At 42.8% G+C, this 18,079-nt stretch overlaps 1 protein-coding gene across 2 annotated transcripts in view; it reads right to left on the minus strand.

Moving 5' to 3' along the window:
- Positions 1-3,412: 3,412 nt before the first annotated feature.
- Positions 3,413-18,079, minus strand: part of MDM4 (MDM4 regulator of p53) — a 31,154-nt gene continuing 16,487 nt past the window's right edge. Inside the window, exons 6-11 of one of the 2 annotated variants that reach the window (XM_081194586.1) lie at positions 16,060-16,127; positions 15,294-15,387; positions 12,843-12,985; positions 11,987-12,133; positions 9,609-9,689; positions 3,413-7,559 (exon numbers count right to left, since the gene is read on the minus strand). In XM_081194586.1, the coding sequence (XP_081050712.1) occupies positions 7,026-7,559; positions 9,609-9,689; positions 11,987-12,133; positions 12,843-12,985; positions 15,294-15,387; positions 16,060-16,127 (1,067 nt within the window). In that variant the 3' untranslated portion in view covers positions 3,413-7,025. Of the gene's footprint in view, positions 7,560-9,608; positions 9,690-11,986; positions 12,134-12,842; positions 12,986-15,293; positions 15,391-16,059; positions 16,128-18,079 lie in introns of both variants that reach the window. The other variant, XM_081194585.1, reaches the window with a different exon arrangement.

Raw genomic sequence — 18,079 nt, forward strand, 5'->3', positions numbered from 1 at the left:
CGGCAGGAGGTCCCACTGGGTGCGCAAGGCTTGGGGCGGCAGCGGACTGCTTGCGCGCCCCTAGAAGCTTGGGGCGTGCTGAGCTCAGCGCGCGCCAAGCTTCTGCATCCCGGCAAGCAGTCCGCTGCCGCCCCAAGCCTCCCGCACCCGGCAGGAGGTCCCGCCGGGTGCGCAAGGCTTGGGGCGGCAGCGGACTGCTTGCGCGCCCCTAGAATCTTGGGGCGTGCTGAGCTCAGCGCGCGCCAAGCTTCTGCATCCCGGCAAGCAGTCCGCTGCCGCCCCAAGCCTCCCGCACCCGGCAGGAGGTCCCGCCGGGTGCGCAAGGCTTGGGGCAGCAGCGGACTGCTTGCGCGCCCCTAGAAGCTTGGGGCGTGCTGAGCTCAGCGCGCGCCAAGCTTCTGCATCCCGGCAAGCAGTCCGCTGCCGCCCCAAGCCTCCCGCACCCGGCAGGAGGTCCCGCCGGGTGCGCAAGGCTTGGGGCGGCAGCGGACTGCTTGCGCGCCCCTAGAAGCTTGGGGCGTGCTGAGCTCAGCGCGCGCCAAGCTTCTGCATGCCGGCAAGCAGTCCGCTGCCGCCCCAAGCCTCCCGCACCCGGCAGGAGGTCCCGCTGGGTGCGCGAGGCTTGGGGCGGCAGCGGACTGCTTGCGCGCCCCTAGAAGCTTGGGGCGTGCTGAGCTCAGCGCGCGCCAAGCTTCTGCATCCCGGCAAGCAGTCCGCTGCCGCCCCAAGCCTCCCGCACCCGGTGGGACCTCCTGCCGGGTGCGCAAGGCTTGCAGACACTCGCCGGAAGCAGGGGGAGCCCTCCAGAGGGCTCCCCGTGCTTCGGGCGACAGGCTGCCGCCCCAAGCCTCGCGCACCCGATGGGACCTCCTGCCGGGCGCGCGAGGCTTGCAGGCATTCGCCCCATAAGACGCACCCCGATTTCCCCTTCATTTTTGGAGGGGAAAAAGTGCGTCTTATGGGGCGAAAAATACGGTACCCCACTTGATTGTAAAAAAAAACCCTCAAAGTGTTTTACTAAAACATAAAACAGTAAAATCCAGAAAAAATTACAATCATACATTAAAATATATAAAATTAAAATACTAAAACAGATCTACCTCTCAACTCTCTAAGCATCAAGGTAACCTTGTCTGAACAATTGTGTTTTTATCTGGCCCCGGAAAGTGTACAGTGAAGGTACCTGCTTGATCTCACTAGGCAGGGAGTTCCAAATTGCACTAAACAACTGAGTTCATACAAATGGGGAATGGGTATTATGTGGCACCTGTAGTAGTGCCAACTTTTGAAACCAAGGACTGCCAAGTATTGCATGTCAAAATGTTACACAGATTAACACATCTTCATTCAGAAGGGCCTCAGAACAGCTGCAGGTCTAGGAGAGAAACTTCCAGTAAGGAAGTTTCAAACCTAACCCACAGTTCCTCTAATGTTCCACCTTAATTACCGTATTTTTCGCTCTATAACACGCACCCGACCATAACACGCACGTAGTTTTTAGAGGAGGAAAATCCGTAGGCTTGCCACCCGTAGGCATTTCCTCCATAACACGCACAGACATTTCCCCTTACTTTCTAGGAGGAAAAAAGTGAGTGTTATGGTGCAAAAAATATGGTAATTGTATCTGCCTGCTCCTTAAAGTTGGTCAACATTTGTGTTTTAATTCTCACGGTTCTTCTGTGAAGCCAAGAGAAAACACCCAAGTTAGCAAGTCACTATGAGATATTATTTGTGTAAGAAAGTCAACGGAACAGCACTGACAATTTAATTGGATACTAAAAGCATATCAATATAGTGCATTAAGAGCACTACATGTTCTCATTATGTCTATCGGCCAGCTAGCAGGCAACAAGGACTTTCACTTTTCATTGAATTATATTCAAATAAAAATATAGCAAAAGTAAAGATTAGCACATTTCCTTTTCTGAAATACAAATACATACATACAAATAAAATGCTTCGACTACCTAAGGAGCATTTTTGGCCAACTTCAACTACAGGTTCCCCACCCACCTAGTTATCTCTGCTCCAAGCTTCCTACCACTTGGAAAAACAAATGTTTTCAAAAGTCCTCAAACAACACTAATGCAAACACTGGGTGCATCTTAAGTTTGCATTTACTGGTAATTCATATTTGTACAGTCAGCCAAGAACACAAACCAGAACAGGAATGCTGTGTGTGATTTTAAAAAAACCAACTATTTAAAAAAATTAATTATGTGTCACATTGAAAAATTAACTAATTTGTTATCTATAGCCTACGTCTGTGCTACCAGTAGTCAAGCAGTAGTGTACGCAGACTAACACCTTTCTTTGGCTCTTACCGCTATCTCAAAAAACACACCAATTATTAAGATAAGGATAAAAGAGAGGTTTACACACTATGCTTCTGACCACTCTCCATTTGGCAGTTTGGGATTAAACTATGCTTATCTTGTCCCCATTGTTAAACTGCATTCCCACAAATGCTCATTCTCTTAGCAGCTGAAAAGGGCTTGACAGGATGCTTATTCCATTTTAACCTCCCCCCCCCCAAAAAAAACACCTCATGGTCCTCTCCTTCCTTTAGCATCACAACCACTCTTGACCATGGATTAATGGTGATTTGGATCGGTCCTTCTGATCTTACTCTAACACTCTAATGGCTATACCACATCAGTTCTTATAAATGTCTTGCAATAAGAATTTTAAGGTCTTATATATATATATAATAAATGTTCATAAATGTACCAAGCAAACATGTACACAAATATATAAACCACATGTCTGAAGCATCACAGGAAGACAGTCCTGAAACCATTTTAACTCTCCCAAACTGACCAAATGTTTCTCTACAAGGAAAGAGGAAATGAAAAAAACCTTCCCATTGTCTCAGGAATTAAGTAATTACCATCTCAAAGGAATGGCCAGACTACCAGAAAAGGCAATCAGATAAGGCATTATCAGATAACCTGGCAGACAGGAAAAACAACAACATTCAAATTTCTGTTGTAGACCACCTTTTCTGTATGTATGGTGTATGGAGGGGTGGTCTTGAGCTCCAGGGCAGGGAATTTCAAAATGGATATACAAGGCCTTGCGTGCCATTGTTCGAGGTCCTCCTCCTCCTCCTCTCTCCTGCGTGTGAGGGAAGCAGCCTGTTGCAACAGTTTTAATAAAGATCAGGCTTACTAGCTGCTTTGCTTCTCAACATTCTCTGGTTGGCCTCTGTTATTTTCTCCTACCGATGGAGAACCTACAAAGGACTCTATAAGGGCTCTTGTGTACCCCATAAAGGAATAAGGGCAGATTTTGTTTACAACAGTCTACAGCATGTTACCCCAGAGAAAAATCCATAAAAGTTCTCTTGTACCTACAAACAAACATGCAATTCAGGTCATCATAGCCATTTCAAAATCACAGGAGACCAGTATTAGCTAGGATAGTAGAAGGCCCATTTATTTAATTTCAAACTGTAATTTCAGTCAGTGCAATAATGAAGTTCAGCATTGTTTAAAGATGAGATGCATTTGGAGCAACGGAATTCCAGAAGCTAAAAAGTCAAAGGCCTTCCAGTACAGATAACAGTATTTCAGGGGTAACAGTGTTTGCTGAGATAGATATTTTAGGTGCATTCTGCAGTGGGCATTTGCAGATCTGGCTGGAAGAAAAGGTGCTGCAGCATGCTAATCGTTTTATCTTGAAATTTAACCTCGTTGCTGCTCTGTAAGTCAACTTTGCATCAGAGATAAATATTAACATTTGAACAAAGCATCACATGACACATGTCTGATCAAAGAATAGGGTAGAATTGCATTTCACACACTAGCAATTTTTAATTTGAAACAATGACAGAAAGTACAAAGCAGAGGCCCGATTAAGCCTAGAGAAACACCCACCCACCCCGCAAAAAAGACCACTTCCATTCTGCACCACATCTCTCCTCAGCCAGGAGAGGAGGGGATGAGAGGGAGAGAAGGTGGGAGACGGACCAGCCCAGGCTTCAAAACAGGTCAAGATGTTATGCTCAACATTTTGCTGCTACCAAACACACTTGAGTTATCGCAATCCTTCATCCCACATTAATAAATGTTTTACCTTAATGTATATAAATTTTGCATTATCTCAACCATGAGCGAGGATGTGGAAATTTCCAAAGCAACATCATGACACAAGGAGAAGGTTGAGAACTCTGAGGCTATTATTTTCAGTGGCAGCCCCAAATTGAGGAGGACATCCTTCAGATCTTGGTAATTAGAAGTTTCTTGAAACAAGCAATTCTAAACTGTTTTGGTTTTAAAAGGTTTCACATGTGTATATATGCATACAATGTTAACAGTGATTTTGATTATCACGGAGAAAAGCAGGTTTTCATAGTGCTGTGATCAGGGAAATCCCTGGTACCCCTGCACGGGTGGCCCGGCTTCCCAATGACTCATGTGATGAGTTGGCAGAGAACAGATCTCCTCCTCCCCATCAGCTATGTTTCAACCCTTCTTGACACTATGGGTGAATCTGGGGAGCCAGGAGAGAGCAGAAATAGCAGAGCAAGAGCAGAAAGAGGAGGCAGGAAAAACAAACAAAAGAAGAGCCAAGGAAAATCCCTTCCAAAATGGCATTCCTGCCTTTTCTCTTTAGCCGTGCCTGAAGCTGCCGGCAAGAGCAACCTGCAGTGCAGCTGGCAGGAAGATGAACCAGTCAGGGGGCTGCCCTATCCACCAGGCGTGCCCTCTCAAAAGTCTGACTTCCTGCCAGTGGGTGGTGACAACCCACACTCCTTCCTCCACTAAAGGAGAAACAAGCCCCTCCCTTCTTCATCATCACCACCACCACCCACAATATTTATAAACAGCATCACTGTAATAGACAAAAACTCAGCAGTGGTACTTCAGACCCCCACTGCCAGGGGCGTTTTAAGGACAATAGGTTTTTGCTTTCTTCTTCTTTCAAGCTTCCCCATTTGGGAAATATCAACCATAAGCAGCTTGCTGGCACGTAAACACTGAAATAGCAGAAAAATTAAGAATCATCCATAAAAATGTTTGCTAAACTCACACAAAAAGCCACCCACACCCCAATAAGCTAAGGTGGTCAACCTATGCTGCCAAAACAAATTGTTAATGGCCACAGATGAAGAAAAAAGTTACAGCGGTTACAGGGCCAGTTAAACTGTATGCCCTCAGGGGATATCTTGGTCAAAGGGGGCTTAGAAGAGACCAGGAAGGGATTCTAGCAGACAACATGCCTGAGGGAGGTCTCAATGTCAGGTGCATCACCCAACCAGTACCATAAAGCTGCATTTGGAATTCTAAAGCAATAGGGCATTCACTATATATGCCAGTTTCAATATGCCAAAGAAAACGTGTGTCTGGGAACAATCCTGTAGCGATCCCAAAAGAATGGAGTAAATAGATGACAAGATGTATCTTATAGGCTTTAAAGTGCAAGATGCCTCATTAGAAGACTCACCAACACGAACCCTTAGAAGGGTGCCAAAAGAGTTGAAGAATATTAGTTTCATATTCAGGACTATTTGAGTAGGCCTATCTTCAGGGTTCACAGAGCTATTTGCATTTAAACTACAGAGATGGGGAATCTGCATCTTAACAGATTATGTTGGATGCCAACACCTATCAGTCCCAGCCAGAATGGTCAAGGACCAGGGATGATAGGAGTTTAAGTCCACAAATATATAGAGTTCCCAGAGGTCCTATTGTTATAAGGTCTGTTTCTGCCCAGCCCTGAATCTTCCTGAAAAGGTATCCCATACCCTTACAACGAAAGTGGGACAAGGAAAGAGTTAAGGAGCAATAATGAGGAAGAAGCAAGAGCAATGCCATGCTACAGAAGTTCAGAAGCAACTGCTGGGGAACAGGCAGATATAAAGGGGGAGGCAGAAGACCCTTCAAAGAACCCGATTATCTCTCTCTGGTTCACCATTACTCCAGATATCTGCAATGGCAAGATCTTTGGCAAAATGACTGGTAGGGTTATGCTACATTGGATATACTTTGGACATTGGATATCTACATTGAACATAGACAGGGCATTTATCTTTTCATCTAGTAATGTACGGGTTCAAAAAGAATGTCCATCATGGCTAAATAAAAACTTTTTTAAATTATATTTTATGATGGGCAACTATATTTGCCCTTATTAAATCTTTTTCAGCTTCTCAAAGGCTCTAGCTGGTCACTCTTGAAAAACTGACTGTCGAAAAATCAATTCTTTCAGATACTACATAAATTGTGGACTATTCTCAAAGCTACAAATAACTTAGAAAAATGAAAGAGGGTGTAAGCCAGCCTTCAAGCTGGTGCCTTCCAGATGTTTTCAATTGCAACAGTCATCAACCCAAGATCTGGAAGGCACTGGGTTCGTGAAGGCTGATTTAAGCGTTAGCTACATTATCATATTGTGAAGAGCCTACACCCAGAGAGGGACATGGAGCACCACCGCATTAACATTTCACAAAAGAGAGGCCATCATTAAGAATAGCCCCATGCTCATAAACTCAAATTGAAGGTGCTTTATTCCCTAATTCTGAGGGTTTAGAATTGCACAGCTATATTTTCTAACAAGCATTCACACTAACCTTTGTGAATATTTCCAATACCACAACAAAAGTTATGCAAAGAGCAGGTATCTCTGCTCATGGGTTAAATTGCACAGTAAGAGAAAAACACAGCTCAATACATAGCCACGCAATAAGATTTCTGCACTTCAGAACTAGCACCATTCTGCACAAAGAATTGCTCATCTTACGGCTTTTACACAGGCAGCTGACATAGTTATAACAGAGAACCCTTAGCCAGTCAGTCTGATGACTGCATGCTAATTTCCAGGTTGTATAGTCAAGAAATTTGGCTCACGGGTTTTCCACATTTTGCTGCTAGCAGGGTTTGACATATTTCTTTCTGGAGTTCACATTCCCCTCTCTGGTAAAAAAATATATATAAATATACTTCTAAATATAAATCTTTATCCTTTAGTTATAATCCACTGAATGATGTTCCTTGCTCCGCAGCACCTGACAAGCGACGCTGCTATGCTATAAAGGTCCTGATCACCATCTGAATCTGTCTCTTACACACTGGGCAAGGTGATTGGCCTTTTTTCAACATTTTTGCACAAGTGAAACAGGCCACCAGGTGAGCTGTCCTTCCATGGACAATATTCCCGTTCCGTGGCCTCTTCTGACACATAATGCAAGGTTTCAGCAATTCTTTGCTACTCTCAAGGGACCATTTCTCTTTGTGCTTTCCAAACTGCAACAAAGGCTCTTTGCCTGCAAGATCCAGAGAATCCACAGAGCTTCCAGGACGTAGGTTGGGTTTGATTTCTGATCTGCACGGGTCTTTGGACTGCATAAGTGGAGCAGATACTGTCCTTCGGCAGTCTGGGACATCTATCCCTTCTGTGTCCTCTTTGCTTTGCATTGTTGCAATGTTGGATGAGGAGAGAGAATGTGCTAACATGGGGCAGTCAGAGAACCAGTCTTTCCGCAAGGCCCAGCAGCGGAAACAGTACCGTTTAATGGGAGAGTTAAACTTCTTGCATTTTGTGCACTGCCAATAGTCCTGATGAAAGAAAGACAATCAAACCAATCACAGGTTTGTGCATTCACATAAAGGCTTTCTTACAGTAGAAGCAGTAACCAGCTCCATCAATTCTGTTCTTAAGTCATGGATTAAGAGAATGGTTACTACCTACTCAAGAGTGTCCATAGGCACTCAGCACCCTCAGATACCCACCCTTAGTTCCCACCCAAAAAACTCTTCCAATTCTAACCTTTTTTCAAAGATGTTTCTTTTGGGAGGGGCTGTCTATGTTTAGCTCTCTCTGTGTTTGAGCAACACAAGTTTTGTTTTGGTGAAATTGGTATTTTTTTGTGTAACTATTTCTTAAGATTTTCCAAAACAGTTGGGGATCATTGTAGTTGAACCCTCTAAATGAGATGTCCTTTTTGCTGAACCTCATCTTTATTGTGCCCCTCCCATAATACCTTTGGAAGAACAAAGTCTCTACCCTGTTCTCTATATTGAATTTTCAATGTCTTATTCTAAATTCAAAAGTAGATAGCTCCTTGAGTCAGTTAGAAGGATATTTCTCAGACTCTATAAATATATAAAATCTATTGAACCTACACAATTGATGGTGGCTTACTTGATTACCTCATATACCAAGGGCAATGGCTTTTTGAGTTTAGAGCTATAGTTCAGTTGTCTGGTGCCAGGGACAGTCCAATTTGTCAAACTGGCACAGACTCTAAACTATACTCAAGCAGCAGCAAAACTTGGTTCTGCATGCTATGAGGAACAGGATGACTACTACTTCCATTGCAATGCAAAACCAGAAAAAGAAAAAAATCAGCAGAGAATAATGAAATAAATTCTGTTGTCCACTGACAAGTACTGAGAAAGTGTCTTTGTGCTGGGATTAAAAGGGCAATTTCAGAAACTAACCAGAACACTGCCACAATAATAGAGATCATATCTCTTCCCTCCCTATTGACTTGATTCATTTGGAAGACTAGAAACCATGAAACCTCTGTGCTGATCCACTGAGTATCAAAATGCTCCCACAATGACACAGAACAGTGTAGTCATGTAGTGAGACTATATTCAACCGGTTCTGTAAAAATATCCCGATGAATATATTCCAGGCAGCAAAAGTTTATCTTTTTTGTCCCTTCTCCAAATGTGGAAAGATCATGACCAAATGAGATAAGATGGGATGCAGACACACACTTCTTTTCATGTCTGCATCATTCATATATAACATGGGGATGGGGTGTTTTGCTTTAACTGTCAAGGAGTATAGGTGAAAAGGGCTGAAACCTCCTCCATTGTTCTAGCCAACTTTTCACTATTTCAGACTCACTACCTGAATCACAGCAAGGAAGGGAAAGAATACCTGGAACAACATTCTCTGGGGAGGCAAGGCTGCCTTCACCAGCACACTATTTTTACTGCTTAAGCAAGACACCCCTTTCCAAACCATACTAAAAGCATAGGCCCATGAATGATGGTCTACTTTGACCTTCAGTTATCAGTTTAGATATTTACTATGCTATAAGGGCCTCTAAAAACTCTATAGATGTTCTAAATCTCTCACTTCTCAGAAGATATGAATTGGTCACATATCAGTTTGTGTCACATACCAGTTTTCCTCAGCCACTTGCTAAAAACTGGCCTCTGAACACCTGAGCTGTAAGCTATGAGGTTAAAGTAGTTTTCCATACAGGAAATAAAGTAGTTTTTTATACTGGTCATAAACATACCCATAACCAGCTATTGGAAGAATGGGGAAATGGTAAGAAGGCTGAAAGCCTGCAACTAAGCAGACTGCAACTGTTGAACCATGGAAACTATTGTGTTCAGTTTCCTTAGCTCAATCTTTGGATGATGACAAGCTGAATTACCACCAGTTCAGATGGTCCAATAAAACCTACAAATTGATTTGACACATCTGCCCTTTTAAACACAATAAAGGGACAAAAAGGTGCACTGTATTTTGTTGTTATGGATGCAATAAGGAACTTCAACTACCTGAATAAAAAATGCTTCTAACTTTTGATACTCAACTTTGTAGCCAAATTAGGGCTATTAAGCCTCAAGTACATTTACCTTGGAGGGAGGATCTATGTCTGTGTCATCATTTAAGGACTGTGAATCTTCAAAGTCATCAGATGATTCAGCTTCACTCACCTGCAAAAAGTACATAACAAAAAGGAACATGTATGGCCATAAATAAATGCATCCCCCCCATAAGAAAGCACTTCTTTACTGTCATTATTTGCATGCGGCACAAAAACAAAAATCTTGCAATAAATAAAACAATTTGGATAAAAAGAAAGATGTAAAACTGTAAAATCAAAGCATGTGTCAACACTGATGGCATTCTCCTATGACTGCCAGCAATTATGGTCAACTGATGCCCGTTTTGACCTAATGTTGCCTGCTACTTAATTCCTTCTGCTTCCAGAATTCCTTACAGCCAGGGCCTACATTTAAATTTAAAATGCAGCAATATGGAAAAATTCTTTAGTTTGGCAAGCACTAGGTTAAAAGCCCACTTGTGTGCTATTGATGAGGCCAGTAGCGTGTGTGGTGGCCCAGAATGGAACCCCCATGTAAGTGTGGACTCCCCCGTATCCCACAGGGGAGATGAAGAATGAATGTGGTTTGTCAAAAAGATTGAAAGCCACTGCACCAGATCATTGCAACACTTTTAGTGACTGTATTCTCCCTTCACAACCCCCATGTCATCACTGCTATCTAGAGAATGGGAATAAATTGCATCTCGCAAAAGATCACAAAGCAAGACCAGTGTCCCATGGCCAAAATCCTATGCATCAGCTGCTAGTCTATGATGGCTCTCAGATTCTGCCCATCTGTAAAACAGATTAAATAACGAGTATGTCAGTTGACTCACGCAATCATGCATTACTCTTGAGGGGGAAATCTGCAGGTTATTTTTTATGCAAGTTGTTCTTGTCTTAAAAACATGCTGAAAATCTAGACATGAATTCCTGCGAACTACTGAAATATGGAGAGCTTCTCGCCCATCTATTACCATGAAATGAATCACAGAGGGAACTGTCATCCAATGTGACAAGCCCATGACATTGCATGGAAACCTTTGCTAAAAAGAAAAATAAACCACTGAAAGTGCAAGCTAACAGATTACTAAAGATAATGGCAGAACTGGTGTGACAAAAGGTGTGTGAATCTGAATTTATGATATGGTTTATCTCTGTAGATCATGGCCTAAGTATAAGATTGGCTTAACTATAATATGACACAAAAATCACCATGAACCAGGAAGCAAGCCTGATCCCAATCACCTGCTGAAAGGCATTCAGGAATATCCTGAGTTCACGCACATCTGATCTAAAGATGAACACATGCAAATATATGGTTGCACAATGGTGAGGTGATTTAAAGGCAGATCACAGACAGATGCCTAGGTTCACATAAATCCTCACGATCACAAATCTTTCATCTTTTTGCTAAGCAAACAGGAACAGGATGGGCAAGGTGAGAAATAGGCAGGAAAATCTGGAAGGGGTTATGGAAATTGTAAGAACCACTCATTTCACAGCCCCCTCCCCTCTCCACTGGCATGCATTGGCAAAAATGTATGAAAAAACCATTAGAGTCCAAGGCTAGTGGGCTCTCATAGCTCCAACAGGACAGAACTTATCCAGTACTCCCTAGGCCTCTGCATACTTCTGCTTTGCCTTAACGAGAGGTATACTTCCCCCCCCCCTTTCTAGTGTTGGTTTATTGCAAAATTGTCATGTCCGTGCTTCTGTGGGCCTTTTAGAATAGTTAGGTATCTTTTACTCCTTAATTAGGGTGTGTATGTATTGTAATTTGCTACCAGCGTAGACTAACTTTGCTGTCTAAAGCAGCATATTTATATTTCCTGTATGACTCCTATTTTCTATACTGTAATAAACTATGCTTTCTTTATTTCTTTGTGTGAGAGCTTCTTGAAGGCATAAAATTAAGGGTTAACAACACATCCATAACAAACGCATGTCATAACTCCAGCAAAACATCCTAAATCTCTCAGCAGGATGTATTTGATCATACATGAGTGCTGGTGGCGCACATGTGAGTCTAGGAACACACTTGTAGAAAAAGTAGTAGTAGTAGTAGTTTAGATTTGATATCCCGCTTTATCACTACCTAAGGAGTCTCAAAGTGGCCAACATTCTCCTTTCCCTTCCTCCCCCACAACGAACACCCTGAGATGAGTGAGGGAGAGACTTCAGAGAAGTGTGACTAGCCCAAGGTCACCCAGCAGCTGCACGTGGAGGAGCGGGGACACAAACCCGGTTCACCAGATTACGAGTCTACCACCCTTAACCACTACACCACTGGCTCTCATAACACTGGTTCTCTTTAGTGCTCTGATGGGCTTACACTTCCAGCTTAACATCCATGCTCATTTGGTAGAACAAGCACCATTCAGTTCCTTTGCTCTCAGGACTTACAGTTTTGCTGCCATCTTTTCCTTCTTCACTGGCATAGTCACAGTCAATTGTTTTAGCTGGGATTGTAACACCAAACTGATCCGAAGCAGCTTCATTGAGGAACCACAAGTCATCAGTGGTATCTGAAACAATGGTGGTGTCTACATCCTAGAGCAAAAAGAGAAGACAGACATGACATTTACTGATCAACAAAGACTTGTTCTCATTATATTCAATGATGCCTGAATAAAGCTACAATATATGATATTGCAAAATCCCTTCACCACTGAATCAGAAATGGTGCCAGAACAACTTGGTAGAGCATCGTAAAAACATGCTCTCATGTTGCCACCCTTAGGAGGCATACACTCATCCAATACAACAGGACTCGACAGTGCTCTGGACACCTCTTGAGATTCAACTGCTGTAACAGTGGAGTCAAGGTCCTGGCAGATGCAAGCAATTTTATCCTTAAAATGATTTGTAAACCAGTCACAGCAAACTACAATTGATTGTCACCTCCTTCTGGCCAAACCGTAAAAGGCCCTGCACTACCTGGAAAAGCTCTGCTGGATGGCACAATGAGAATGTGGTGGAAGCAGCAATGTATGCTTTCTTTGCTGTCTTCACTGTCACTACATAGGCTCGATGATGAGCCCTCAGCAGTGTTTGACAGCATTCAAATGAATGATTCAAAGTCTTTGCAGGTGCCATTTACCCTGCACTACTTTCACAAGTCATATTTTGCAGGCCATTTCTTTCCTGAAGTCTATCTATCATCAGCAAAGTCAAACTATGGAGAGTCTCAACAGTAAAGGCGGCTTGAGCTGGAAAGAGCCTATAAATATCTCAGGAATTAATGTTGACCAACATTTACCTGATTCGTATGTATATCAGTTGAGCCATTACTTCTAGACTTGTAGTTGTTTCTCAGATTCCCTAAAAACCACCATGGAAGACCAGCTACATCCCACTCTTCAAGCACCAAATCCAGTGTGGGTTGTTCTTTTGAAAGGTTATCTATAGGAAACAACCAAAGTTCAGATTAAAATGTAATTATTTTCAACTGACTGATAATCCTACGCATTGAGACACAGCTCACTCTCAAATTTCTGCCTGAAGTACTTTGGCAGGAGTAGCCAACATGGTTGTAGACACCAACTCCCATCAACCCCAGGGAGAATGAGCAATAGCTGATGTGAGTGATAATCCCCAACATCAGGAGGGCACCATATCTGCTACACTTGCATGAAGAAATAAGGCAGAGCAAAGCATGCAGATACTCTCAAAACATAGGAAACTGCTCTATACCAAGTCATACCATTCCATCAAGTTTAATGTTGTTCACAATGACTGGTAGCTGATATCCAGGGCTTCAGACCATGAGTCTTCCCCTGCAGACCCACCTGGATATGTCAAGGCTTGAACCTGGGACATTCTGCATGCAAAACAGATATTCTACTACTGAGCCACCCACCTTCCCCATGGAATAACTAAATGACTCCCCAGCAAGACTCTCTGCCATTCCTTAAAGATTATACAGATTGTAGGACCTTCAAGTTCACTTTTGCTCACATGCAGTATCAATTTTGATAAGGGGCTGTTGTTTCTGTAACCGTTTCCCCCTTAAATTCAACTAAAATCAAAGGACTCACAGACAAGATGATCAGAGCGGGATGTTTTTAAACCATGTGACTCCAGCTACAAAAGCTGTGGCTGCTGTACAGATTCTCAAGCTGGAGTATTGTTTAGGACAGAGGTTTTCAACCTTTTTGAGTCCATAGCTCCCTTGACCAACTACATTCTTTCTGCAGCACTCCTGTGGACCTCAGGAGCCCAGTTATGTCACCCCTTGCCTGCAAAGCTGGCAGCCTCTTATCCTTTTTCCAATACCCTCCCTTGTGGAGTGTTCCCTCAGCATCCTCTCCCTTCTCCTTGGGAGTCCTCTGGGCAGCTGCTGCTGCTGCTCTGGTCTTTGAGCTGTCCCCCCTGCCCCAAAGAGAGGTGCCTCCTCACACTGCTCCACATGGGCCTGGGACTTGTCTGTCTGTTCCCAACATCAAGAGCCGGTGGACTGGCTGACTGGGCTCCCTCGCCCGCTTGCTTACTCTGAGGTCATCTCAGCTCCTCGCAACCAGCACCCCAGGACCAGCCCCAGAGGCACCATTCGCCTGCGGAGCTTGTAGCCAGAGCTACTGCAATAAACAGCTGTGCAAGCCTTTGGGAGGCAGAGACACAAGAGGACATCAGAAAAGCGAGGGAAGGAAAGAGGGACAGAGGCCAGTGTTGCCCGCATGGCACCCCACTGGTTGAAAACCACTGGTTTAGGAGGTTTCTTTCAGAGTTTTATTGGTGTTATATTTTTGTATCTTTTTTGTTAGGTCTTATTATGACTTATGTGGAATTGTTCAATTTTGTCACATACCTTTTGATTTGTTTATTGTGTATGACTCCTTAATACTTATGTAAATCTTTTCATGTTGTAAGTCACTTTGGACATGGTTTTAACTATGGAAAGGCAGCATTCAAATAAAATGATGATGATGCATCATATCTGCCCCCAACCCTTGTCACAAGATTAAGCTCCTGCCATCCAAATAAACTTTTAAATAAAAAGGCACATTGCCTACAGTGAGATCCCATCCCTTTAAAGCCCTAAACGGCCTCGGTCCTGTATACCTGAAGGAGCGTCTCCACCCCCATCGTTCAGCCCGGACACTGAGATCCAGCGCCGAGGGCCTTCTGGCGGTTCCCTCATTGCGAGAAGTGAGGCTACAGGGAACCAGACAGAGGGCCTTCTCGGTAGTGGCGCCCGACCTGTGGAACGCCCTCCCATCAGATGTCAAAGAAATAAATAATTACCTGACATTCAGAAGACATCTTAAGGCAGCCCTGTTCAGGGAAGTTTTTAATATGTAACGCTGTACTGTTTTTAACACTGATTGGGAGCCGCCCAGAGTGGCTGGGGAAACTCAGCCAGATGGGCGGGGTATAAATAATAAATTATTATTATTATATCTACCACTAGAGTCAGTACTACTGACAGGACAGACATTTCTACAAAATGCACAGAAGGACTCTAGTGAGGTTAAAGAACCCACCTGTTACAACACACATGAACAGAGAACTGTGACTTACTCTTAGTGCTTGTTGACCAATGTGTGAAGTCTGAACCTGTGCATATGATCACATATAATGGAAGCAATACTGAGAATAGAGCCCAGATCCGAATATAATAAAGAACAGCAAAATCTTGGCCAAATGTAGAACAAAGGAACTCATCTTGTGGCAGTCATGGCTTTCATCAGCTTCAAAGACTTGTACTCACCTTCATCCTCCTCTAACGTATTCGAGACAGACAAGGCAGGTGTGTCAACTTCATTCTCTTTTCGCCCATAAGTGCAATTTCTGTCTGTGCTACTCTGCTTAAAGGAAGAAGGAGAGAGAGACTCATTAGCCCAACAGGTCTTAAAGAGACACAGGGATGTAACACTTCCTTTCTGAGTCACCAGTTGCAGAGCAACACCGAGGAGTTAAGAGTGTCAAGGTTTGAGCATACAAAGCAAAACTTACAAAACATATTAACCAATCAAGAATCTGGTAATATCAAGCAGCATTTCTACGTTATAAACCAGCAAAATAAATAAATAAAGCTGCTATCTACTAGTGACATCTAACTCCTTACCTTCATCACAAATCATATAACTCTTTCTCAAGCTGGCCTAAATGTATCCAACAATAGTACCAGAAAAAAAGACCTGCCTGGTATTAGAAGCGTTTAAAGGACACTACTAAGTAACTCTAAATCACCCTCTGTTCAAAAAATCCCATCCAGGAATACTGACAACAACACAAGCTGGTGTGACTGAGGACAGGAAGTGTTACACCCCAGTAAACATGTTCAGAGAATGGAACTCTGTTAGGTAGAGAACAGAGAATGGTCACTCTGTCCCTGGTCTGTGGACTCCCCAAAACTTCTGAGGAAGGCAGAAGCCCACCTGTCAAGAAATTCAAAAGTTCTAGCAGTCCACCGTGAACAGGTACAGAGAAGGGGCAACTCTGTACGACAAAAGAAACCACCCATCAGGGTTTACCTTCAGTTGTTCTTGACTTGGATTATTCGTGCTTTGATCCTTTGCAAGAGCAAGTCTCTGTGCAGCATCTAGACAGCAGGTAAAGAAAGAAAAAACCTTCCCTGGTAATAACCATTCTCACAACACAGAGGGGTCCCTTGACAAGCAACCAACAAATAGGTTTGGCAGCTGTAGGGTTAGAAGTGTTAAAGATGAGAGTATATAGTCCTATCCATCAAAAACCCTACTCAAATTCCTACGCTATTCACACTTGAGGAATGGAATATGCGCCTTCAAGCTCCTGACCCTTTAGCTGCTCATGTTCTGGCCTCCTACATGGCACTTTGTGCCACATCTTCCTAGCACTTTCAAGTGACAAACGGCTGTAAGCGCCTCAACATTAGAACAGCAACTTTAATGGGAAATAGAAAAGGGGTTCTAGATCCCAGGCTCCAATTCTGTTTTCAAGCAACACAGAAGTGGCATGAAAACACCTTGCTCAAGATACATAAACCAGCTTATTAACCAACACATAGAAATGTACCAATGCCCATCCATTCATTACTTCTGCTAATGCTCAGCAAGGGAGACAGTTTAGTCCTTTCACTGCTACAAAGGAAGATCTGTTCCAGCAAGGCCTTCATCCTTGTGAGCAGGGTAGATAAAAATCAATTTTTTAAAAAATAATGAATAAATCAGATTTTTTATTTAAGTTGGATTTTTAAAAATAAAATGCTTTTGGAGGAAAAAGCTTTCCAAAGATAATCTTCTATTTAAGTTACATTATAGTCCAAATGGTATTATCCATCAGGAAATAAGGGCTTGTTTTTAATTATGCAGCATGAGGCTTTATATGCGATGTTTAACTTTTTTTGTAAATGAATTCCATTAATTCATTTCACAATGTCATGCTCTTCCAGAGGTTTCTGTAAGATTATTTGGGGCAGTTTTTCTAACGAGAAGTTATTATCACAGATGCTTCTTTTTGCAGTTCTCAAAAGTGTGAATTTGTGTCTGCAGAGATAACATGCCTTTTCTTCACAGGAAAAATATTATAAAATAAGCATACCGAGTTGAGGAAAAATCCTTAATCCCATTGTTCCTTTGCAAATTTATATACACAGAATCAACCCCTTACTTCTTAAATGCTAAGTTCCAAGAGGTTCAATGAATAGATTGTTTGGAGTGGAATAGATCTGCACAAGTAGCTAAGTGTGAAGCAGTAAAAATGAAAGTGCAACCTTGTGAGCAGAATACTCAAGTCTTGGGATCTTTGCGTAATAATTGTGCAAGTCAGTTGCATGTCTGTGCAACTCAGACTTGAGACAAGTGCTGAAAGGCACTTCAGGGCTGCCAACCTCTTCTCAATCCCACTGGGTTCCAACAACTGCACGAACACTTAACTGTACAGAATAGGCACCTGAATATAGAAGCAAATCCGGGGGGGGGGGGGGTTGGAAATAGTAACTGGGACCTGTAAGTCCTTGGCGAGACCTTGAAGTGCTTGCCAGTCAACTTATAAGAGTTCACTGGTTCCAGGCCCTTCTTCCCAGGACTCGCCTGACATTGTCCAAACAATAAAGTCTCTACTTGGAACGTCAGTCCTGCAGCAGGAATCCCTGAAATTCTCTGCTCCAGTCCTTGGTTCCCTTTTTCCAGCTTTCCACCAGCCTGTTTCTCCTCGGTCTGTTCTTTCTGCAAGCCTGTTCCAGCCTAGGCCTACCAACTGTCTCTCTCCTCCCCTCTAGAAAAAGGAAGGCCAGCCTATCCAAAGCCAGGGTTGCTGGGAGATATAGCCCCTATAAACAGTTAATTTATTAAACCTTACAATAATTTCATAATTATCTATGTATTTCTAAAGGTATAACCAAATCAGTAATTTTTGATATAACTGTAAAAACTACTCTGAACATTTATTATTCCAAAAATGAAATCTTCATCTGGTTGTAAATATTAAGATTATATCAGCAAAAATGAGTCTTTCTGTTAAAAAATGATTTAAATCAAATCTGACTAGTGATTTAAATCATGATTTAAATCG

The sequence above is a fragment of the Podarcis bocagei genome (assembly GCF_964188305.1).
Source record: "Podarcis bocagei genome assembly, chromosome: 5".
Taxonomy (NCBI): domain Eukaryota; kingdom Metazoa; phylum Chordata; class Lepidosauria; order Squamata; family Lacertidae; genus Podarcis; species Podarcis bocagei.